At 42.5% G+C, this 25,989-nt stretch overlaps 1 protein-coding gene across 3 annotated transcripts in view; it reads left to right on the top strand.

The window, feature by feature from the left end:
* The first annotated feature begins 5,459 nt into the window (after nucleotides 1-5,459).
* The window catches only part of CWH43 (cell wall biogenesis 43 C-terminal homolog), a 52,461-nt gene continuing 31,931 nt past the window's right edge, over nucleotides 5,460-25,989 (top strand). The window contains exons 1-7 of one of the 3 annotated variants that reach the window (XM_019962728.2): nucleotides 5,460-5,586; nucleotides 8,314-8,505; nucleotides 12,139-12,259; nucleotides 12,617-12,771; nucleotides 15,627-15,828; nucleotides 17,544-17,632; nucleotides 24,967-25,224. In XM_019962728.2, the coding sequence (XP_019818287.2) occupies nucleotides 5,544-5,586; nucleotides 8,314-8,505; nucleotides 12,139-12,259; nucleotides 12,617-12,771; nucleotides 15,627-15,828; nucleotides 17,544-17,632; nucleotides 24,967-25,224 (1,060 nt within the window). In that variant the 5' untranslated portion in view covers nucleotides 5,460-5,543. The remainder of the gene's footprint in view (nucleotides 5,587-8,313; nucleotides 8,506-12,138; nucleotides 12,260-12,616; nucleotides 12,772-15,626; nucleotides 15,829-17,543; nucleotides 17,633-24,966; nucleotides 25,225-25,989) is intronic. The other 2 variants (XM_019962727.2, XM_019962729.2) reach the window with 2 other exon arrangements.

The raw sequence follows: 25,989 nt of genomic DNA on the forward strand, positions 1-25,989 counted from the left end.
CTGAAGAAAATCCTAATGTCTCTTGCCTAACCCAACCGTCCCAGAAGGAGACTTGGGACCAACAGGTTCAGAGCTTCCATTTTGGAAATAGAGAAAGATATGCTGACTTTGTACAACCAGATTCCTACCCTTGCTTGAGCCTCTGATTATAATAGTCTTACTGATCTTTGGCCCTTGCTTCTCTAATCTAATTATTTAGTTTGTTTTCTCTAGAGCATCACTGGAAAATGGTGCTATGCAGGGACTCCCCACAGCAGATCCTGCTGAAACCACAACAGAAGTCACACTGGGGCCCATTTAATAAGACAGAGTGGGAGCTCCATGACCCCAACCAGGTGAGGTCTACAAGCCTCTATCTAGCCTGAAGAAGTTACAGAAGACAGACCTTCACTCTTCATTTTCCCAATAAAGTTTTTTTTTTTTTTGGTTTACATCTCTCAGGGGGGATTTGAGACAGGAGGTAGATGGGTACCCTCAGGGTAAAGTGATTGGAGATTCATTCCCTAAGGACCAAAACTCCAAAATAAGAACAGCAGGACGAATAAGAGAGGAGACTGGGCCCTGCCCAGACCATATATTTCTCATTCTCGAAGTGAGGAAACCTCCCCAACCATACATGTGCAGAAAGGCTGCTTGGAGGTCAAATGGGTGTGATGCTAACTAAGGCCAGGCCACCCATAGGCCTTTGAGATAGAATCCATCTTGGCTAAGAGATGCATGTACACATGGGAGGATCCTGAAATATACTGAATATGGACCGTGAACCAGATAAATAATAATTGGCTCAAGGGAACCTGGAAGAAACGCCCCATATAAGTGATTTAAACTGCCATGTGGGTACAGCTCACAGACTCTTCCTCTGAGTCTGCCTGTGTGTCTATCCATATATACTGTACTCTTTTTCCTCCTAATAAACAAAACTTGTTTCACTACTTTCCGTCTTTAGGGAAATCATTTCTGCAAAGCTGAAGGGCCAGGCCCTTGTCACTGACCACTGGTTTAGTGGCTAAAATTTGGTCCTCTTTCCACCATGACCCAGCCTCAATCCCTGACTGGGAACCCAAGTCTTGCTTCAGGGCATTTCTGGCTGAGGTCACCTGAGATCAAAATTATTAAAGATTGAAAAAAAAAAAAAAAAAACCCCAAAAACACTAAGACAAAAATTGAGCTTTGAGTGGAAGAGAAAACACTTTGCATCCTTAGTAGAAGCAAAGTTTTTCCTCGCACTTAGCTTTGAAAAGGGACAAATTTTGAAGAGCACCCACTAAGTATACACAGCACAGAATTAAATGCTTGTCATTATAGGTGCCTGGAAAAGAAACATATTTAGGCAAAGAGAAAGGAAAATGCAATGTCTGATGTTTTCAGTCACTGACGTCTATCACATGTTAAAGAATGGCTGATACTAATTGGAATTCAGTCAAAACATTTTTACGTGATGTAACTAGAATGAATTACATGTTAAAAGCCGTCTTTTTGAGATATAACTCACACTCCACATAATTCACCCACTCATTCAACATGTGCAGTGCCATGTTTTTAGCATATTCACAAAGTTGTACAACCGTCGCCCATCTGATTTTAGAAGATTTTCATCCACCTTGAAAGAAACTATATACTAATTAATTCCTTTTCCTTCACTATCCATTCCCACAACCGTAAAAAAATCACTCCTCTACTCTGCTGCCCGAGGTTGGCCTGGCTGCCTCCAGGCAGTAGCTGCTGCTGCTGCTGCTGCTAAGTCACTTCAGTCTTGTCCGACTCTGTGCGACCCCATAGACGGCAGCCCACCAGGCTCCCCCGTCCCTGGGATTCTCCAGGCAAGAACACTGGAGTGGGTTGCCATTTCCTTCTCCAATGCATGAAAGTGAAAAGTGAAAGTGAAGTCGCTCAGTCGTGTCTGACTCTTAGCGACCCCATGGACTGCAGCCCACCAGGCTCCTCCGTCCATGGAATTTTCCAGGCAAGAGTGCTGGAGTGGGTCTCCAGTGCCTTCTCCGCTCCTCTACTCTAGACCACTACAAATTTGCCTATTCATAACATACAAATGGAATCATATAGTATGTGCTTTATTTATTGGCTGGCTCCTTTCACCTTGTTGTTGTTTAGTCGCTTACCTCTGTTTTTGAGCTTCATCTATGTCATAGTATGTGTTGGTACTCCATTCCTTTTTACTGCTGAATGACATTCTATTGTGTGCTTATACCACATTTTATTTATCCATTTATCGGTTGCTGAATATTTGGATTGTTTCCATTTTTGGTTATTATGAGTAATACTACTATTTGTCCACAAATTATGTATGTTTCATTTCTCTTGGGTATAAACACCTAGGGGGCTTCCCTGGTGGCTCAGTGGTAAAAGAATCTGCCTGCAATGCAGGAGACCTGGGTTCAATCCCTGGGTCAGGACAATCCCCTGGAGAAGGGCATGGCAACCCACTCTAGTATTCTTGCTTGGAGAATCCCATGGACAGAGGAGCCTGGCAGGCTGCAGTCCATGGGGTTGCAAAGAGTCGGACAAGACTGAATCGACTTAGGACCAGCATTCTTGCCTGGAGAATTCCATGGACAGAGTAACCTGGTGGTCTACAGTTCATGAGGTCGAAAAGAGTCAGACACGACTGAGTGGCTAACACATACATAAACACCTAGAGGTAGAATTGACATGTCATTAGGTAATTCTATGTTTAATCATTTGAAGAGTTATCAGATTGTTTTCCAAAGTGGCTGCACCATTTTACATTCCTCTAAGCAATGTAGGAGTTTTCACTTTTTACACAACCTTATCAACACTTGATAATTTTTTTAAATTTTATTTTAATTGGAGGATAATTAAAATAGCATGATGGTTTCTGCCATATGCCAACATGAATCAGCCATAGGTTCTCAATACTTGTTCTCAATACTTGTTATTATCTGTTATTATTATTATCTGACTTTTTGGATTATTGTAATTTTAGGGAGTGTGAAGTGCTATCTCATTGTGGCTTTGATTGGTATTTCCCTAATGAAATAATGTTGAATATACTTTCCTGAATATATTTTGATTATTGGCCACTTGTAGATGTTCTTTGCAAAAAAGTCTATCCAGTCCTTTGTTCATTTTTAAAGTGGCTATTACTGAGTTTTAATTTTTTAAAATATATATTCCAGATACCAGTTCCTTATCAGATGCACAAGGGCTTCCCAGGTGGTGCTAGCGGTAAAGAACCCACCTGCCAATGCAGGAGATCTAAGAAACTCGGGTTCAATCCCTGAGTCAGAATATCCCCTGGAGGAGGGCACAGCAACCCACTACAGTATTCTTGCCTGAAAAATCCCATGGATAGAGTAATCTGGTGGGCTGCAGTCCATAGGGTCCCACAGGGTAGGAGACGACTTAAGCGACTTCAATTCAGTTCAGTTCAGTCACTCAGTCGTGTCCAACTCTGTGACCCCATGGTCTGCAGCATGCCAGGATTCCCTGTCCATCACCAACTCCCAGAGCTTACTCAAACTCATGTCCATCGAACTCTCAGAGCTTACTCAAACTCATGTCCATCGAGTTGGTGATGCCATCCAACCATCTCATCTTCTGTAGTCCCCTTCTTCTCCCGCCTCCACTTTTTCCCAGCGTCAGGGTCTTTTCCATTGAGTTAGTTTATATCAGGTAGCCAAAGTATTGGAATTTCAGCCTCAGCATCAGTCCTTCCAATGAATATTCAGGACTAATTGAGTGACAGATAAGATCTCCTTGCAGTCCAGGGGACTCTTAACATGGGCCAAATGTATGATTTTAGAATATTTTCTCCCATTCTGCACATTGTCTTTTCACTTTTTTCAACTGTCTTTTGAAGCACAAAAGCTTTTAATTTCCATGAAGTCCAGTTTAACTATTATTTCTATTTTCCTTTGTGCTTTGTTGTTGTATCTAAGAATTCATTGTCTAACTAAAGATAATGAAAATTTACTCCTTTGTCTTGTGACTTTTACAGTTTCATCTCTTACATTTAAGTTATTATCCATTTTGAATTAATTTTTATCTATTGTGTGAAAATGGGGGGACGTCCTATTTGTTCTTTTTTTTAAATTTAATTTTATTTTTAAACTTTATATAATTGTATTAGTTTTGCCAAATATCAAAATGAATCCACCACAGGTATTCATGTGTTCCCCATCCCGAACCCTCCTCCCTCCTGCCTCCCCCTACCATCCCTCTGGGCCGTCCCAGTGCACCAGCCCCAAGCATCCAGCATCGTGCATTGAACCTGGACTGGCAACTCGTTTCCTACATGATATTTTACATGTTTCATTGCCATTCTCCCAAATCTTCCCACCCTCTCCCTCTCCCACAGAGTCCATAAGACTGTTCTATACATCAGTGTCTCTTTTGCTGTTCATGTGGATATTCAATTATCCTAGACTGCTTTGTTGAAAAGACCAATCTTTCCCTTATGTAATTGTTTTGGCAAGTTTGTTGAAAATCATTTGACCTTAAACAAGCAGGTTTATTTCCAGAACTCTCAATTCTATTCAGTTGATCTTTATCTAATTACAATGAGAACTCTTTGCTTAAAACTGCTATGGACTTACAGCAATAACTTCTCTTCACTGATTCTTATGCTTTTAGACAATCCATCATTGCTTAATTCCATGGCAAAACCTTCCAGAAGTGCTAGATGACAAACTGTCCCCCGCCCCCCCGCCAAATTAAAACGAATTAAAATACATTGCTTTGAGAAGGTTCTAAAAAAAATCCAAAACATTCTGGGGTGTGGTAGTATTTGAGCAAGAAATAACTGGCCTGGTTCACTGGCTCCATTGTTGGTTAGAATGTCTCTCCCTGTCTCCTCAGGGATGGGCACTCTCAAAGATCATTATCCATAGAGAGGAGGACGGCAGAGTTTCCACTGCCATCAGTTGCTTTCTTTCTCATGAATGAGCAAGCGTTGAGACGTCTTTGAAAGCCAAAGAAAATTCTGTAATCTGTAGAATTTTTCAACCACCTTTCCAGAATGTGATTTCTTTACTACCAAAGCTAAGAAGGAGAAGCGCACACAGGTGGCCGTCGCAGGTGCCCCCTCGCCCGAGAGCGTCGCTGGGCCTTAGGAACGCCAAGGTCCTGTTGGCACCTGCTCGCCGAAGGCGCCAGAGCCCCTGGCTGCTCAGTTCCCCTTCTCGGTCTAAGCTTTCCTCCCTCGCCACGCGCCCTCGGGTCTCCTTTAAAGAGCACCGCGGGTCCAGAGCTGCCACGATGCCGCCCTCCTGCGCGCTCGCAGCGCGCCACCCCCGGGGCTGTTTCGCTGGCTGGCCGAGAGACCTGGTTTTTGCCCCGGTGGCAGGTCGGAGGCCCTCGGCTCCTTTGCTTTGGCGTCGGCGGTGGCGCTGGGTACCTGGCGCTCAAAGAAGCCCCAGGGCCGGGCGGGCGGCGCCGGGTGTGGCTGGGCGGAGGGGGCGGGCCCCACCCTCGCCAGGGCCGGGCGTGCGGGCTGGCTGGTGCCAGGGCGTGGGCGCAGGCTCGGGAGGACGCGGCATCTGGCCCGGGACGTAGGGGCTGCGGCCATGACCTCGCCATGGAGAGAGGTGCTCCTGGAGAGCCTCCTGGGTAAGCCAAGGCCGCCCGCCGCGCATTCGCCGGTCGGTCCCCCTTGCCCTACCGGGAACCACGATGCTCGGCGGGCTTGGCTGAGCCCCGGGAGGAAGGAAAGCAAGCTCGGTGCCCAGAATAGAGATGCTTATCGTCCCCTGTCACTTTCTGCTGCTGAAGGAATTTTAAAAAAGAGAGAAAAGCCCTAGATTGAGGTTCCGAGGATCCGGCGCTCCCCCGAGTCTTCCCGAGCTCCTACGCCATCCTGGTGTTGCGCCCAACGGGCACGACTTCTTCACCTGTCGGCCTCGAACCGCGAGGCTGGTACCAACCCCGAGTCCCCTCACCCATGACCTTTAACTGAATAAATTTCAGTACCGAGCTTTGCCTTCCCAAGCGGCTCAATGATAAAGAATCTGCCTGCCAATGCAGGGGATTCCATTCCTGGGTCAGGAAGATCCCTTGGAGGAGGAAATGGCACCTTTCAGAAAGGGGCGCCGTTCCGCCTCCCTCGGCGCCCTGGCTGTAACACTCAGGGCCGTGTCTGCTGCTTGGGTTGGCCCGGCACGAGTGGGCTTGGGTGGTGGTCGCACATTGTGAACATTTGGCCACAAACATCCGACATGGGACACGAGTCCCGTCGTGTGCTCCCTTAGCAGCTTTGTAAAAAGTACCAGGAGCAACTATTGTTGTTAATATTGTCTGAGTTTTGTGGTTGAAATCAGAACTCCCAGACAAACGTTTGGGAGATTGGTAGTTCACAATGAAAGGAAGGGGTGCCTTCCTAAGAACTGGGTTTTCTGGGAGCTGGTAATGCTGGGGGGTGGGGGGTGGCGGGGAGGCTCATTATTTGGCCCAGTCTGTATCTCACAAGTACAAGATGTAAAAAGAATTATGCACTCAGTAGGTACCTAGGGTGCTAGGTACTCTGTGTACTCGATCTTTTTTAATCCTCATAACTCTGTGAGGTGGTTAAAAGTACTGTTTTCAGTGATTAAGAATAGTTTGGAACTGGATTCCTTGGTTTTCAGTTCACTGCTATTTGCTACTTTTGTGACCTTAGGCAGTTACTTAACTTTCAGGATCTCTGGAGTTTTTGTTGTTTGATTTTGCATTTGTAAAGGAGGAGTAGAAATAGTGTTAGTTTCATAGGACACAGGTTGTCTGAGGAATCAGAAAAAAGATCCCTGTGAATACTTAGAGCCTCACATGTGTTAAATGTCCATTGGTTAATTATCATCACTGTAGAAGATTACAAGGTCGGCAGATGTGAAAGTAACTTCAAATCTGGATTTTCCACTACCCCACACTGCCTCCTAAGGCTTAGGTTTAAAGTATTTCCTAACTAACCTGCCTTTGGCTGTAGTCTGCAGTGGGAGGAAGGAGTTCTATTGTTTTTTGCTGTTTTTGATTTTCACCATATTGCTCATTAAAGAAAGGTCAACTTAGTTGAGGAAATTTTTTCAGGGTCCTGACAGGAAACCAGATTGAACCTAGATGGCTGAGATGAAGAGCCTTTAATAAAGGGACTGCCACATTACAGGGCTTCCCTGTTGGCTCAGATGGTTAAGAATCTGCCTACAATGAAGGAGACCTGGGTTTGATCCCTGATTTGGGAAGATCCCCTGGAGAAGGGAATGGCGACCCACTGCAGTATTCTTGCCTGGAGAATTCCACAGACAGAGGAACCTGGTGGACTACAGCCCACTGAGTTGCAAAGAGTCAGACACCACTGAGCTACTTTCACTTTACCTACCTGTATGAACCTAGACAGCATATTAAAAAGCAGAGACATTACTTTGTCAACAAAGGTCCATCTAGTCAAGGCTATGGTTTTTCCAGTAGTTATGTATGGATGTGAGAGTTGGACTATAAGGAAAGCTGAGTGTTGAAGGATTGATGCTTTTGAATTGTGGTGTTAGAGAAGACTCTTGAGAGTCTCTTGGACTGCAAGGAGATCCAACCAGTCCATCCTAGAGGAGATCAGTCCTGGGTGTTCATTGCAAGGACTGATGTTGAAGCTGAAACTCCAATCCTTTGGCCACCTAATGCAAAGAGTTGACTCAATGGAAAAGACCCTGATGCTGGGAAAGATTGAGGGCAGGAGGAGAAGGGGACAACAGAGGATGAGATGGTTGGATGGAATCACGAACTCAATGGACATGAGTTTGGGTGAACTCTGGGAGCTGGTGATGGACAGGAAGGCCTGATGTGCTGTGGTTCTTGGGGTCTCAAAGAGTTGGACACGACTGAATGACTGAACTGAACTAAACTGATGAATGAGGTTAAAGGGACAATCAGGGGATACTGAGGGACTAAAAACAGCTGGAAGCCATTCTCATCTTGGGCCTGAGAAGGGGATGGAATTCTCTTATTGGAACCCAGTTAAGGCCAGAGTCATGAAGGAGGGCAGCCAGCCAGAGCAGTGGTGGTAGTAGTTGTTGTTGTTTAGCTGTTAAGTCGTGTTTGGCTCTTTGCAACCCCATGGACTGTAACCCGCCAGGCTCCTCTTTCCATGGGATTCTCCAGGTAAGAATACTGGAGTGGGTAGCCATTCTGTTCTGCAGGTGATCTTCCCAACCCAGGGATTGAACCCTGCATGTGTTCCCTGCATTGGCAGGTTGAGTCACCAGGAAAGTAGTCCAGTTGTAGCGGAGGAAAGGGCTGTCCTCTGAAACAGTGACAAAGTTACACTTTCTCTCTCTCTTAAAAACTGTTTTTTTTTTTTCCCTTTTTCCCTCCTAGGATATGTTTCTTGGTCTCTCTGCCATGACCTGAGCCCAATGATCTATTACTTTCCCCTGCAAACACTGGGACTCACTGGGTTGGAAGGTTTTGCCATAGCATTTCTTTCTCCATTATTCCTCACAATTACTCCTATCTGGAATCTGGTTAATAAGAAATGGATGCTAGCCTTGCTGCGGATAATTACTGTTGGTAAGATATAAAAGTGATTCCTTAAGTTTCTTTTTTTTTAGTTAAGAATCCAGGGAAAATATATAGACTGTTCTTTGAATGCTAAATGATTAAGTAAAAAATAAAAGATGTCTCTTTGTCTTACTACTGCCTTGAAGAGTTTTAGTAGAATTGTAAGTCTAGACCAAGAGTCAGCATATTTACATTTTTAACTTTTCTGTCAGATTGGAAAATTTTAAGGACCCCTGAACTGAAGAGGGGAAAGATACCTTGAAGATGTGAAATTATTAAATATGTTTTCGTTCTTTTTTCCAACTGTGATACAAAACTCAGAAGTCATTAAAAAGTTTTTAAATGATAATGCATAAAAATATGGAAATTATGCATGATGAACATTGTAGTAAGCAAAAGTAATCAATAAATTAGGAAAAATATTGCAACTCTTATAGTCAAAGGGCTAATTTCACTAATATATGGAGTTTTTACAGATCAGTAATAAAAGGACCAATAACTCAATAGAAGAGAAGGCAAAGGATATGATCTCGGGAAGATCCACTGGGATAGGAAGGGATAGGCTACCCACTCCAGTATTCGTGGGCTTCCCTTGTGGCTCAGCTGGTAAAGAATCCACCTGGAATGGGGGAGCTCTGGGTTTGATCCCTGGGTTGGGAAGATTCCCCTGGGGAAGGGAAAGGCTACCCACTCCAGTATTCTGGCCTGGAGAATTCCATGGACTGTATAATCTATGGGGTTGCAAAGAGTTGGACACGACTGAGCAACTTTCACTTTCAATAAAAGGACCAATAACTCAATAGAAGAGAAAGCAAAGGATATGATCAGTTTACTGGAAAGGAAATACAATTCATTCTTTAAAAGATACTAAAAGGTGTAGAATACAAATCATATATATATATATATTTATAGATAGTTTCTCATATCAGATTGATAAAGAACAAACTTAGATAACACTATTGTAAGCATGAGAAAACAGGCACTCATGCATTGCTGGTGGGAATATAAATTTGAACAGCTTCTGCAAAGGATAATTTAACAGTGTTTATCAAAATTACAACTCTGTATTTTTCACTCAGCAATTCCACTTCTGGGTATATATCCTATAGATAAGCTTACGTATGTGTCAAATGATAAAAATAAAAGGTTATTTAATCACTGTAGCAATATTTATAATAACAGTGTCAGAAATAATCTAAATGTCATCCATATGGGATAGGTTAGGTTAAATAAATTTTGGTTATGAAACTGGGAGTACTATAGAATACTATGCAGCTATACTAAAGAATGAGAACATTTATGTAAGGAAATGGAATGTTCTTCAGTAGTAAGTGAGAAAAAAAGAAGCAGTAAACAGTATGTTCAGAATGCTAACATTTGTGTAAAATAGGCTAGATGAAATATATATAGTAATTAATTGAACATGCATTAAATAGGTCCAAAAGTATTTTAAAACACACTGATATTTTTGTTGCTTCTGAGGTGAAAAATTTGATATTGAGACAGACATGAAAATGAAACTTTGCACTGTATACCTTTCATAGTGTTTGAATTCTGGATTTCAATATGTTACATTGGCAAAACCCAGTAATTAAAGAATATACACTTACTATCACAAAGACTTGAGGTTATTATATTAATAAATATTGAGAGACCTTGGAAAAGTACTAGTGGTAAAAAAAAGTAAGAATGTGAGGTCATGGAGAAAAAGTTTAAAAAACAAAAATACCAGACTCCAGTCTGGTTGAATCTGTAGCTGAGAAGTACTGCCTGTCTTGCCCTTTTGCTATAACACAATTGGTTTCTCTGAGTTTGCATTTGTTCATGAACCAACCATGCTGTGTGTATTTCTTCTGGTCTAGGAACAGTGACTGAAATCACTAGGAAATTCACCTTCCGTTTTTCTGCGCATCAGTCCCTGAAGAAGGCAGAACATGGTTATTGAGTGTAGCCAGCTCTGTGGTTACCCACAAAGATCTGAAGCCCTAAACAGCAGTGGGAAAGACCACTGGAAAATGCATCCTTTTAAAAGATGATGTCCGTAGGAATGAAAAGAAATATCAAATGATCATGAAATTTTCAGCTCCAGAAATAATAAAGATGAAACTTCCTACTTCCAGAGTATATATAGTAACTGAGTTCAACTGTCCTTGGCTTACAGAATTCTTTATAACCATGGCCTCATTACACTCCTTGGTTCGCTTTATGGGGCGGATCTCGTCAGTGCACGCTTTTGTTGCCTTTGCTCAGTGCTGCCTGTGGCAGCTTTACCTACAGAGCCACTCACCATACAGTTTCTGGGACAGTTTGTTTTTAGTCTAGTTCTGGCCCAGCAACTTCTGGAGGCTGTAATGTAATAGGAAATAACTGGAGAGTATGGTGTTTGAGATACTTCTTGTTGTTCCCTTTTCATCTCCTTTCTCCCTGAAAACCCATTACTTGAGTAAAGGGTAGAATTGTATTTGAGGAAGCGGAGTGGGTAGGAAAGTGACTCCGATGTGGGTTAGGAAAGTGACTTCAGGATGAAGAAACCAGTTTGTGTCAGATGCTCTTCCACGTGTCCATTGAGTTTGATGATGCTAAAGAGAGGCTGAAGTAAGTCATGCTTTGCCTTAAAACTCCCTTTTCAGGTACTTTTTTTTTTCGGACTTCAGATACTTCTTAAGATGAAACAACGTTGTTTTTCACAGAGGTCCGAAGGGATTCTTACACAACTACAAAGCTGATCTGAGTGTTACATGCTGTCTCACTGCTGTTCCTTCAGATATTTTAGGTTAATCAGTACATAATTAACTATTAAACCGTTAAACTAGTTCATACTGTTGCATTGGTCAAAAAGTTAATTTGGGTTTTCTTTAATGAAAAATCCAAATGAACTTTTTGTCCAGCCCAATACAATTAATTTAGATTAGTTTTGATCTTAATTATTTCGACTCACTAAAATAGCCCTGATTAAAAAGATAGACAATATTAAGTGTTGACAAGAATATGAAGAAACTGAAATCCTTACACATTACTGATGGGAATGTAAAATGGTGCAGTTGGTTTGAAAAACAGTTTGGCAGTTCCTCAGAATGTTAAACATAGTTGTCATATGATCCAACAACTCCACCCCTTGGAGTTAGACCCAAGAAAAATGGAAACATTCACATAAGACCTGGTACATAAATGTTCATAGCAATATTATTCATAATACCCCAAAAGTGGAAACAATCCAAATGCCCATCAATGGGATGAATGAATAAACAAAAAGCAGTATATCCATGCAATAGAATATTATTTAGCCATAAAAAGGATTGAAGCACTGACATGTGCTACAACATAGATGAACTTTTTTTAAAAAAGTTTTTTATTTAAGTTTAGTTGGTTTACAATACAGTGTTCATTTCAGGTATAGTTGTGCAACTTTGTAAACATATTAAGAACCACTGAGTCATACGTCTTAACACAGTGAATTTTATGGTATGAATAATACTGCAATAAAAATGTTCAAAAAGATTTATACATACACGTAATTATACATTAACTCTGTCTTCCTGAGGGTAAACATGGTATTAGACACAACAGTTATCAAAGGCAGATCATTAACTAGTAGGGCATGCTTGCCAGAAATGTTTAGCTCTCCTTAAAATTTGTTTGTAGGTAGCATCGCCTCCTTCCAGGCTCCAAATGCCAAACTTCGGCTCACGGTCCTTGCACTTGGTCTGTCTTCCTCACTGGTGGTGCATGCTGTGACGTGGTGGACAGGAAATGGCTTGCAAAGGTATAGTTTGCATCTTGTGCCTATAGGCAAACAAGTGTGGTCAGTTACCAAAGGGAAGTTGGGACCGGGCATTCCAAGATACAGTATTTAGCTTTCAGGAAGGCCTTGTCGAAGTCTCATTTTTTTTCCTTTTCACAAAACCAGGATGTGAGTATTTGCCATTACTCTCAATAATGTTGTGAGAATGGAGAAATTATAATGAGTTGCCTAGGTAACGGGCTATATAAAGGCTAAGTTGTGTAGATTACCAACAAGACCACCTCATATACTCCTCTGTGACACTGTGAAATTCACAATGGAAGGAGTACATTGAAACCACTCACAAAAAAGTTGTTAAAAATATTTCTGTGCTTACAGGTACTTCAGAATCTGGGGGTTCATTTTAGGACAGATCCTTCTTCTTGTTCTTCGCATTTGGTACACGTCACTAAACCCAGTCTGGACTTATCAGATGTCCAACAGAGTGATACTGACATTAAGTACTATTGCCACACTTGATCGCATTTACACAGGTAAGCATAGGCCCAGTTTATTTAGGGATTTTTCTCTCTTGCACAGTTTATTTACCTTTCTTATCTGAATGTCACACATCTTGGAAAGATAAAACGAGTCTTTCCACACTCTGTCTCCATGTCTGCTTTTTCTCCCTCTGCAAGAGTAGCTGGCCTCGGAAGTGAACTATTATCTGAGCAGAAGGCACCTTTTCCTTGGCAGCACAGAGGGTGATAGTAACCGTTCGTCTCTGGCTTGTCTCATTGTGGAGTGGGAAAGTAGACCCAGGCCTCATGTTCCCTGCTGGCTTTCAGCTCTGTTTTCTCCTCTTTCCCTCTGAACAGGGCTTTCCAGGACGAGATCCGTCAGCCCTCTGCCCCCACACTGACCCCAGCCCATCTGTAACACTCTGAAAAGTTATTTGTTAGCAAGGGCTTTGAGAACTGCATCAGTTCAGTTCAGTCACTCAGTTGTGTCCAACTCTTTGCAACCCCATGGACTGCAGCACTCCAGGCTTCCCTGTCCATCACCACCTCCCGGAGCTTGCTCAAACTCATGTCTAACGAATCAGTGATGCCATCCAACCATCTCATCCTCTGTTGTCCCCTTCTCCTCTTGCCTTTAATCTTTCCCAGTATCAGGGTCTTTTCCAATGAGTTTTCGCATCAGGTGGCCAAAGTATTGGAGCTTCAGCATCAGCCCTTCCTGTGAATTCTCAGGACTGATTTCCTTTAGGATCGACTGGTTTGATCTCCTTGCAGTCCAAGAGGTTTGGACTCCTCCAACACTGTGAGAACTGCATGAATTTGTTCTTTTTTTTCTCTTGGTTTGTGTTTTGCTTTTGCTCCCCTCCCCCCACCCACCCCACCCTACCCTTAAGTCTGAAGGTATTTAAACTCCAAATCTGAAATGTAAAAAGAAAGGAAATCCTAAACTTTCATGTGCTTGTGGGCTAAGTCGCTTCAATCAAGTCTGACTCTGCGCAACCTTATCGACTGTAGCCCACCAGGCTCCTCTGTCTGTGGGATTCTCCAGAATACTAGAATGGGTTGCTGTGCTGTCCTCCAGGGGATCTAACTGACCCAGGGATCGAACCCCTGTCTCTTCTATTTCCTGCATTCGCAGGCAGGTTCTTTACCACTAGCTCCATGGATATTCATGCCACCTTTTGAATCACCTGTCCGGAGCTTACAAGCGAATTTGGATGTTTGCATTACTGGCGAACTCCAGACTTCTGAAGAAAAGGAAGAAATGTTGCTAGATTCTACTTAACTTGCTCTTGGCTTTGTGTGTAACTCTCAATGAGTCACTATACTTCTGTAAATACAAGGAGAAATCTCACAGAAAGTTTAGAGAGTTTGGCTCACCATGAACAAAGAGTTTGTTTAACTCCTCGAATTTTGGTATGAAATGGCTGTGGTGAGAACAGGGGAACATCATACATGTAAATTGATCAAGAGACATTGATATTGATTAGAACATTTAGAACTCGGTTCTAGCGCCCTAATACATGTTTTGTATTTTATAAAACGCTCACATGTGAGGTAGAAACTCAGGCAGCAAACTTCACAGGGACAGCCTGATAAGGATCTGGATTCAGGGTATCCCTTACGTTTCTGGACTTTACGTTTCTGTAACTCCAGAAATATAAGTAATTTCTGGACTTACATTTCTGGAGTTTGCTTCTTTCTCGCTTCTGTTTTAAATTTTTGTGACCCAGTTGTTAGTCCCTTCCTGTTTTTGCCCTGTGCCCCATTTACAAAGTTCAACTCCTTTCCAGCTTTCCCAGGATATCTCATCATCCCTAGCAGCGTTTTTTGGGGTAGTTTTATTGAAGATTTGCTGTGCCTTGGGGTGAGAGTCACACACCATAGTGTGTAGCAGTGTTGTTACTCGGGAAATTCAGCTTAAGCTGCTCTCTTTTCCAAAGACTGTCTCCTTGGCCTTCAGGCCCTTGGTCACCATCTGTCTTCACCACCTTCTCCCTCACCCCCATAGCTTTCAGCTCTGCTTGTCCTCCCCCTCACTCCTTTCTGGGCAGAATGGCTTTCTTCCTGCCTATGAAATCATGCTTTCATTCCCACAGGCAGACTCTCAGGTTTCTTTCTGTCCCGAAGCAGGCTTCCCAGTGTCGCGAAGCATCTGCCCAGCAGGCTCTCTGTTCCTATAAAGGCTTTCTCTTGCCAGCATTTTCTGCAGTTGGTACATTTCTGTATGTGAAGTCACTAATGCAACAAACTGAGACCTCACTGTTAAAACAGTCCTAGGAAGTATAGTAGGGTAAAGCACACAGGTACTGGCTAGGGTCTCTCTACCAGCCGTGTGATCTTGGATCTGTTTTCTCTGGGCCTTTCAGTTTTTCAACCTGTGAAATGGGGTTAGTAATCGAGTTAGTAACCTCATAAAGTTGCCGTGAAGATTGAACGAGTTCATGTGAGGGGCTGGCCACAGTAACTGCTCAGTCGACACGCTGTTAACACTCTGGGGGCTCAGAGGGTTAGATGAGGACCTTGTTCTTTTTTGGGAGAAGCAGCCTGGTATACTGGGAATGTTCCATTCCAGGGGGACTGCATTTGTTCCCTGAATTCACCTTTCACTTTTCATACATATAGTTTAGCTCATAACTGTCTATTTCACATGAAGTACATACCTTTCTGCATTTTCAGTTGTCAGATTTCAAAATGATTTATTCTCCTGAAATCCTGATCTAGCCTCCCACTGCCTGCCTCCCAGCATGTTCTACTTGTTATGGGGTCTTACCTTCCCCTCTAAAGTAAGCTCCCTGAAGCCAGGTCCCATTTCCTACTTGTTTAAAGTAGGCTAATGTAGAGGGTAAATTTCTGTGTAACTGACCCTTTTCTGTTTTTTATTCTAGATGGTGCCTGCTATAAACCTCAATGGAAGAAGAATGGTGAGGCAGCCAAGGCAGTGGCTTCTGGTCTGAACTGGTTGTTGGCAGGCGCTGCCTTTGGCAGCCTCATGTTCCTCACCCACTGGATTTTTGGAGAGGTGTCTCTTGTCTCCAGATGGGCAGTGAGTGGACACCCCCATCCAGGGCCAGATCCGAACCCATTTGGGTGAGTTTGGGTTTGGAAGCAATCCAGAAATTGACTGGTATGGTTGAAAACCTTGCTCCTCTGTGTGAGCAGCTAGACAAGCATGACTTTACTGTGTACTCTGGAGATGAAAGCGCTTGAGGTCTGTTTGCCCCCGTACTGAGGAATGCTGGGAGGTGACAGGGACGAATGAGGACTGTGTGTGGCCAGGTGAGTGGCCCCTCTGGACTGTGAGCACGGGAAGGGAAGGGCTTTTTGTTTGCAGACGCATTCCAAGCCCCTGGGACAGAGCCTGGCACACAGTAGGTCCTCATCAATGTTTGTCATTGACTTGGAGATAGACAGTGATCAACCGGGTCCTCTCAGGCCTTTGCTGTCTTCTGAACACCCAGGACCATCCTTCACCTTAGGGGGTGGGAGCAGGCAGGAGAGCGGCCGAGAGCCTCACTCCAGAGCCGGAGGGCCTGTTTCAGATTCTTTGTCCTACGTGGGCGGCTGTTTCTAATATCCAGCAGGTTACTCAAGTGCTCTTTTCCCCAGTGTCCTCCTCTGTGAAATGGGGATAATTATAGCATTTACTTTGGGCTTCCCTGGTGGCTCAGACAGTAAAGAATCTACCTGCAATGAAGCAAGACTTGGTTTCGATCCCTCGGTTAGGATGATCCCCTGGAGAAGGGAATGGCAACCCACTCCAGTGTTCTTGCCTGGAGAATTCCGTGGGTAGAAGAGCCTGGTGTTCTAGAATCCATGGGGTTGCAAGAATCGGACACAACTGAGCAACTAACACCTTCACTTTTTCATTTACTTTACAGACCTGTGAAAATTAGCTGAGCTAGTATATGTAAAAATCTTCAAACAGTTCCTGCTATCTAGTAAGCACTCTGTGTTTTTTAGTTTATTTATATTATAGCTACTTCATTGAGTGCCATGTTGTAATTTCCCACTAAAGTTTAGTTAAATTCTTTTTTAAAAATATTATTTATATTTATTTATTATTAAAATGTATTTGGTTGCACTGGGTCTTTGTTGCAGCATCCAGCATCTTTAGTTGCAGCATGCAGACTCTTAGTTGTGACATGCAAACTCTTAGTTCCAGCATGTGAAATCTAGTTCCCTGACCAGGGATTGACACTGGGCTCCCTGCATTGGGAATGTGGAGTCTTAGCCACTGGATCACCAGGGAAGTCCTGTTTAGTTCTTTTTTTCCTCCCCATCTCCTACAAGTTTTTGCCAAAGTAGTTAAAGAATGAAATAGTTGGTGGTTATTTTCAAAGACACACAATTTATAATTATTTACCAAACTCACCTCAATCCTAGGAAGGCAGACACTATTGATAAAAGCAGGACTGAGGTTGAGAAAAAAATGAAAAGAGGTACACTAAATAGCAATTCCCAGTGACTTTTTCTTTTTGACTTTGGCAGAGTCATTTAAAATGTCCCATAGCCAATATGAACTATAATAGTCTGAGAAAGCTCAGTTACTTTGTTTACATTGACCATGAAAGACTGCAGATGTCATTTATGACAAGTTAGAGGTGCTCTTATGTCAGTGTTCTGAACGTATATGAAATTGTTTCCCAGTGGACTTTCGTGGTCTCATTGGTTGTTTCACACTCACATTGTCTCTTGGATGTGCCTAGAGGTAGAAGATACATTTCCATTTTATATCTGGGGCAATGGAATAGTAACAGCGTCAGATATCCTATAACATGTCTTTTTTTTTTTTTTTTAAACAGAGGTGTAGTTCTGCTGGGCTTGGCGAGTGGATTGATGCTCTCATCTTGTTCATGGTTTCCGGGTTCCAGTTTAATCTGGTGGATTACAGGTGTGTAGTTTCTCTGTAGAAATGCTTGGTTATCCAATTTACTCACAAGTATGCAATGGCACTCCACTCTAGTACTCTTGCCTGGAAAATCCCATGGACAGAGGAGCCTGGTGGGCTGCAGTCCATGGGGTCACTAAGAGTCGGGCACGACTGAGCGACTTCACTTTGACTTTTCACTTTCATGCATTGGAGGAGGAAATGGCAACCCACTCCAGTGTTCTTGCCTGGAGAATCCCATGGACAGAGGAGCCTGGTGGACTGCCGTCTATGTGGTCGCACAGAGTCAGACATGACTGAAGCGACTTAGCAGCAGCAGCAGCATGTGCCCCTGGGGTGGAAGGAGATGAACATACAAGCCTGTGCCATTGAGGGTGGGACAGTCTCACCAGCTGCAGCCCCTAGAACTCAGATGTCACCACGGTTACTGGGAGTTACTGGCTCCAGGTTCTTGCTTCCTTCTCCTCGTTTCCCCTCTCCTCCTTAGCTGTCTTATCCGCCTGATGATGCTGACATCCTCTCCCCGGTCTCCTAGATAACTTATCTGGGTACAGATGTCTGTAGCAGTTTTATTGATGGTCTGAGGAGATGGAGGGTTGGACATGCCATGTGGCCGAACCACTTCCCCTGTCTTGCTTCTCTGGTTTTCAGGAATGCCCCCCTTTGGGACTTCACACGGAAGTTCAATTTCCCTTTCTCTTGTGTGGGTAACCAGTTTCACCCCTCACTCCTCTATTCAGCCTTGGGAGGGTCCACGTTTGTTTATTCAAAAGCCTGTACCCTTTCTGCCCAGTCACATCCTTTAGGGTTATAGACTGTTGGTGAAGACTATCATATTTCCAGAATGATCTACATATTTTTTTTTTTTTAAGGTTTTTTGGTGTGGACCATTTAAAAAATCTTTATTGAATTTGTTACAATGTTGCTTCTGTTTTATGTTTTGCTTTTTTGGCCCCAAGGCACGTGGGATCTTAGCTCCCCACCCAGGGATTGAACCCTCACCCCGTGCAGGGGAAGGTGAAGTCTTAACCACTGGATGGCCAGGGAAGTCCCCAATCTACTTATTTTAATGACTGTGACTGTTTTGTTACTGTGACTGAATTATGTCACTCTTTTCCCTTCCGCTTAAAAGGCGGGAATGGTTAGAGTCAATTTTAGTGTTAAGTTAAAAAAAAAAATACCCACTCTGTGACAGTGCAGATGCTGTTTGGTTTATGTGAACAGAGAGGTCCTTATACGTTTTAATTAAGCAGGTGATTCAGAGTTTTGTACTAGATGCTGGGTATGGGTTTGTGAGATAACACGTAATGATAATGGAAGATAAGGTTTAATAACCTCATAAGTGGTGGTGCTGGTGGTGGTTCAGCTGTTAAGTCACGTCCAGCTCTTTGCGACCCCATGGACTGCAGCAGTCCAGGCTTCCTGTCCTTCACCATCTCCTGATACGATTCTGTACACCCTCAGTGCCATCACCCTTGTGTGGAGGCGTGTGTCAGCCAGTAGGCTGCTCAATTCCTGAGGTTAACCAGGCCCTCATCCTCCTGAAGCTGTGTGAACACACAGTTGCAGTCATGTTGAGCTGTTTTTACTTGTTTGTGTATTTTCAGGTAGACATTCCTTAAGGGAACGCTTGGTATGAATATAATGTTAGCCTCCTGTGATTGTGCACAAAAATGGCCAGAGAACCTTGTCAGTGCTGAGTGTGCAGTGAGCATATATAGCTTCTTAATCTGTATGCAATTAGGAAAAAGAACATGAAATGCACTGAAAGTTGTTCAGCATTTATATCATGCCTTTTCTCATGGCATAGGAGCAAAATGTTAATTGGGCACGTAAGTAGCAGCTTCATTTTAAACCTAGGAAAGCTGAGGTCCACAGAAACATAAAGAACAGAAAGCCTTGAACTTATAGTTTTATGCTTATATTTATTTCCCCAGATAAGTAAGCATAGCCTGGAGCATTAAACCTAATCTTGTCTATCTCTCTGAAGTATTAAATAAAAGTCCCTAGGGGCAAGACGATTTGAGGCTTCTAATGGCTATTTGCAGTAGAGAGGAAAGCAGGGCTGTAATTTGTGAACTCTATCGCCCTCTGCCTGCTCACCTGAATTAAGTTGGAGCTCACACTTAATTATCTGGAGATAGTGCCCACTTTTCACCATGATTCATCTCTGGAAAACATCTCAAAGTAGAGTGAAGAAAAAGAAACCATATATTTTCATTGTACAGTTTAAGTTCCAACTGGATCCGAATATGAATTTCATTATGACAGTGACCAATAGAATTTCCCAAATGTGAAGAGACAGGAACTTTAGATCTTGATGCCAATTAAATTAGTAAAGTCAAAGTTCTATTTAAAAAGACATCAATGTCCTAAATGCATTGATAGGACCCCAGGGTACTATACAGAATGCTTATAATTTTATTGTATGAGGAACTTGGTCAATTGAAAATGAACATGTTGGTTATTATAAATATCATTGAAATAGTCAATTACTATGAATTCTGCTTGTTGTCTTCAGTTCAGTCACTCAGTTGTGTCTGACTCTTTGCGATGCCATGAACCGCAGAAAGCCAGGCCTCCATGTCCATCACCAACTCCCAGAGTCCACCCAAACCCATGTCCATCGAGTTGATGATGCCATCCAGCCATCTCATCCTCTGTCGTCCCCTTCTCCTCCTGCCCTCAATCTTTCCCAGCATCAGGGTCTTTTCCAGTGAGTCAGCTCTTTGCATGAGGTGGCCAAAGTATTGGAGTTTCAGCTTCAACATCAGTCCTTCCAATGAACACCCAGAACTGATCTCCTTTAGGATGGACTGATTGGATCTCCTTGCAGTCCAAGGAACTCTCAAGAGTCTTCTCTAATACCACACAGTTCAAAAGCATCAATTCTTGGGTGCACAGCTTTCTTTATAGTCCAACTCTCACATCCATACATGACCACTGGAAAAACCATTGTCTTGACTAGACGGACCTCTGTTGGCAAAGTAATGTCTCTGCTTTTTAATATGCTATCTAGGTTGGTCATAACTTTCCTTCCAAGGAGTAAGCGTCTTTTAATTTCATGGCTGCAATCACCATCTGCAGTGATTTTTGAGCCCAGAAAAATAAAGTCTGACACTCTTTCCACTGTTTCCCCATTTATTTCCCATGAAGTGATGGGACCAGATGCCATGATCTTCGTTTTCTGAATGTTGAGCTTTAAGCCAACTTTTTCACTCTTATCTTTCACTTTCATCAAGAAGCTGTTTAGTTCTTCTTCACTTTCTGCCATAAGGGTGGTGTCATCTGCATATCTGAAGTTATTGATATTTCTCCCGGCAATCTTGATTCCAGCTTGTGCTTCCTCCAGCCCAGCGTTTCTCATGATGTACTCTGCATAGAAGTTAAATAAGCAGGGTGACAATATACAGCCTTGACGTACTTCTTTTCCTATTTGGAACCGGTCTGTTGTTCCATGTCCAGTTCTAACTGTTGCTTCCTGACCTGCATGTAGGTTTCTCAAGAGGCAGGTCAGATGGTCTGATATTCCCATCTCTTTCAGAATTTTCCACAGTTTATTGTGATCCACACAGTCAAAGGCTTTGGCATAGTCAATAAAGCAGAAATAGATGTTTTTCTGGAACTCTCTTGCTTTTTCCATGATCCAGCAGATGTTGGCAATTTGATCTTTGGTTCCTCTGCCTTTTCTAAAGCCAGCTTGAACATCTGGAAGTTCATGGTTCACGTATTGCTGAAGCCTGGCTTGGAGAATTTTGAACATTACTTTACTAGCATGTGAGATGAGTGCAGTTGTGCGGTAGTTTGAGCATTCTTTGGCATTGCCTTTCTTTTGGATTGGAATGAAAACTGACCTTTTTCACTCCTGTCACCACTGCTGAGTTTTCCAAATTTGCTGGCATATTGAGTGCAGCACTTTCACAGCATCATCTTTCAGGATTTGAAATAGCTCAACTAGAATTCCATCACCTCCACTAGCTTTGTTCGTAGTGATGCTTCCTAAGGCTCACTTGACTTCACACTTCAGGATCTGGCTCTAGGTGAGTGATCACACCATCGTGATTATCTGGGTTGTGAAGATCTTTTTTGTACAGTTCTTCTGTGTATTCTTGCCACCTCTTCTTAATATCTTCTGCTTCTGTTAGGTCCATACCATTTCTGTCCTTCATTGAGCCCATCTTCGCATGAAATGTTCCCTGATATCTCTAATTTTCTTGCAGAGATCTCTAGTCTTTCCCATTCTATTGTTTTCCTCTATTTCTTTGCATTGATTGCTGAGGAAGGCTTCCTTATCTCTCCTTGCTATTCTTCGGAACTCTGCATTCAAATGGGTATATCTTTCCTTTTCTCCTTTGCTTTTCACTTCCTGTCTTTTCACAGCTATTTGTAAGGCCTCCTCAGACAGCCATTTTGCTTTTTTGCATTTCTTTTTCTTGGGGATGGTCTTGATTTCGATCTCCTGTACAATGTCACGAATCTCTATCCATAGTTCATCAGGCACTCTGTCTATCAGATCTATTCCCTTAAATCTATTTCTCACTTCCACTGTATAGTCATAAGGGATTTGATTTAGGTCATACCTGAATGGTCTAGTGGTTTTCTCCACTTCTTATTTGGGAGGACTCAGCCTCAAACAAAACACAGTTAAGCTACATGGTTAAGAGAAACAGGCAAAGTGACAGTGTATCATATGCTCCCAGTGGTGTACAAAAAGGGAGGAAAATGCACACATATGCCTTTTTCTTCCTGTGCACAGACTGTCTCCAGGAGGATGGCAAAGAAAATGCTAACATTGGTCGCCTTCACTAAGGGGAACTCATAGGGGACAAGAGGGACTCTTTTTCACCTTTCAGATTTTTGGGTTTTGAATTTATAACCTTAAAAATACAATTTTAGTGGATTGAAAAATATGTAGCCTGTTTAAAAATAGAAATGAAATTAAAAATGAAAGTGATCACTGTCAAGGGTAATTTGAAGAAAGGTTTTCTTTCCCTTCTTTGTAGTAAGACAGATGCAACAATGTCATAGATTAAAATATCTAATTAGGACTCATTTTTTTGAGAAACAGTCATTGTAAGCTGGTAAACTTGGAGCTTCCCTGGTTGCTCAGCTGGTAAAGAATCTGCCTGCAATGTGGGAGATCTGGGTTCGATCCCTGGGTTGGGAAGATCCCCTGGAGAAGCGAAAGGCTACCCATTCCAGTATTCTGGCCTGGAGAATTCCATGGACTAAATGGTCCATGGAGTTGCAAAGAGTTGGACACTACTGAGTGACTTTCACTTTCACTTAAATTGTTAAACAGAAAAATTCCACCTCCCTAATAATCAAATAGGGCTTCCCTGGTGGCTCAGAGGTTAAAAGCATCTGCCTGCAATGCGGGAGACCTGGGTTCGATCCCTGGGTCTGGAAGACCCCTGGAGAAGGAAATGGCAACCCACTCCAGTATTCTTGCCTGGAGAATCCCATGGATGGAGGAGCCTGGTGGGCTACAGTCCACGGGGTCGCAAAGAGTCAGACGCGACTGAGCGACTTCACTTCACTAATAATCAAATAAATGAAAATCAAAATATGCTATAAATTTCATCATTAATTTGGTAAAACTTTTTAGAAAGAAATGCTTTTGGCAGCATTTCTGGAGGAAGTGGGAACTGCTATAACCTCTCAGGAAAGCACGACAAGTACTGACGCTTTAAAATCCTTTTGCCTGCTGATGCTGTAGTTGTACTTCTAAGAATCTTTTTAAGAATTATTTTAAGGAAATAATCAGAGATGTAGTGAGAGATTAATTGACAAAGAAAGATGTTCCTCACAGTGTTGAAAGCTTTCTAAATGGCCATCAGTAGGAAAATGATTGTTTATTTTTTGTTGTATATTTATCCAGTGGAAGAGTATATATATATATATATAAACATGTTTTAGAAGAAAAATATTGATATGAAAAAAAGTTCCTGATATAATGTCCCACAAAAAGCAGATTATAATCCTTGATATGTGGCTTGATTTCATTTTTTTATGTAAAAATACTTCTGTATATATGCAGAAAATGACATAGGGGAAATATATAGGTGTATTAGCTGGGATCGTCTTATCTCAGTCCTAGGTGATCCTTAATTGCTTCTTTACAGTTCTGCATTCTTAAATTTCTGCAGTGAATAGGCTTTATATTTGTTTATTTCAAATTAAAAAAGTTGTTATTAAGATAATCATGTTAAAAAATTTAAGGCCTAACTATGGAATTAAAATCTGTGGGTTGTGGTGGGCCCTGCAGCCTGGTTCTCACATTCATCTGAGTGTTCTTTTTGAAGTGGGGAAGGACAGTCACATGGCAACCGTCCTGTGATGGTGTGGGTGGGGCTTACTGCTGGATGAGAGCCATGGGGTGCTAAGAAGCAGGCTGGATCCTCTTCCTGGAATTCTTACCCCAAGCAGTCAGAGGCTGCTGTAGACGTCCTTAAAGGGTGGGTCTCTATTATATGTAATGTTGACGGAAATGTCCTGTGTCTAGAAAATGTCATATTCTGTGCAAAGGCGTTATATTGATGGCTCCAAAATGGAGTGCTGTGCTGCCATCTCAAAGCCGATTTCATAGGAATATGGAGAAAGGTCATATTCCTTCAGATCTGGCTCAATGAATTAGCAAACATTTACTAAGTGCCTCCAATGGACCAGGCAGATCCACAGCCCCCCAGCACCTCAGAGGCTGATGTGTGCATGAATGAACTGCCTGCAGAACTATAAAGCAGTGAGTCCAGGAATGCAATCTCAGTCACAGCTTCTTTTAGGACTGTGAGATTGAGAAGGTCAGTTTATGTATTGTGGGTTGACAGGCAGCATTTAAATGGATGGAACCTGCTTTAGAAAATTTCTTAACAAAAATGTTTCAGAAACTACCCTGACTTTACCTGTTTTCTAATGTCCTAGATCTGGCTGGTTAAATTAAATTAACATATTCTTGGTATTTCAGATGATTTCATGTTTTTTTCAGTTTTTGCTATACGAACCTTAACACAACCTAAAAATGCCTTCTTGTCTTCTACTGCTCTTCTCAAAGACCTAGCACTGGACTGAGATTTTCTGGACCTACATTCCACCTCCAGCTGTGCAAGTAACTAGCTGCGTGACCTTAAGCAAAGCATATTAACCTTGCCAAGACCTTAGTTTCTCATCAGTCTAGAAATTGAACCAGCATGCCCTCTGAGGTCCCTTCTGGCTCTAAATAGCTATAAAGTGGTCATCCTATAAGCTTATTATTCTTTTCTTTTTTTTTTTTAAGAAAATGGAAGAGGCTATTACTGCTTTCCTGTCTGATTGGGTTTCTTTCTCTGTCTCACAAACAGGAGCGACCTCGGCAGCAGGACTCCTTTACCTGCCCACGTGGGCAGCCGCTGTGTCTGGCTGTGTGCTTGCCCTCTTCACAGCATCCATGTGGCCTCAAGTGCTTGGACACCTTATTAGCTCAGGCTCAAGCCCTGGAAAAGCCATGACCACTGCCATGATATTTTATATTCTAGAAGTATTTTTCTGTGCCTGGTGCACGGCTTTTAAATTTGTCCCAGGAGGTGTGTATGCTCGAGAAAGATCTGATGTGCTTTTGGGTGAGTACATTTGAAAGGTCTGGATTCAAGTCACTACTCAAACATTCCTTTCAGAACTGACTGGGATATGCACTTTACACGACTGATTAGAATAAATAGGATGATTTTGCCTTTCTTATTGAAACAGACTCTTTTGGTTAAAAAAAAAAAAACTAGAGGAATATCTAAATTACTATTTAAAAAGAAATTTCTTGGGACCATCCAAGCAGTTCAGTGGTTAAGACTCCCTACTTCCACTTCAGGGGGTGCAGATTCAATCCCTGGTTGGGACTTTTAAAAAATGAAAGTTAAAAAAAGAAAAAATTTCTTAGTTCATCGATGACATTCAGTAATATTTATTACTGCAAAGGCCCTGGAAGTAAATTTGTTGTTGTGTAGTTGCTGAGTCATGTCTCACTCCTTTGCAACCCCATGGACTGTAGTCCTCCTGCCATGGGATTCTCTAGGCAAGAGTACTGACGTGAATTGCCATTTCCTTCTCCAGGGGATCGTCCGGGCCCAGCAATTGAGCCCAAGTCTCTTGCTTGGCAGATGACTTCTTTACCACTGAGCCACGTGGGAAGCCATTGGAAATAAATAGCTGTGAAAAAACCAAGTTTAAACCATAATAAGGTGTAAAAGAGGTCCATGAAACACTGTATTATATGATATGTAAGGAAAAAAATATGCACATGGTGCTCACATTGCTATTTTGATGGTAGGCTTGTAAATATGTATATAGGAAGTATGTTTTTTTTGGTTCTCCTGAATTTTATATGGTTTTTA

Source organism: Bos indicus, chromosome 6 (genome assembly GCF_029378745.1).
Source record: "Bos indicus isolate NIAB-ARS_2022 breed Sahiwal x Tharparkar chromosome 6, NIAB-ARS_B.indTharparkar_mat_pri_1.0, whole genome shotgun sequence".
In the NCBI taxonomy this organism is placed as follows: Eukaryota; Metazoa; Chordata; class Mammalia; order Artiodactyla; family Bovidae; genus Bos; species Bos indicus.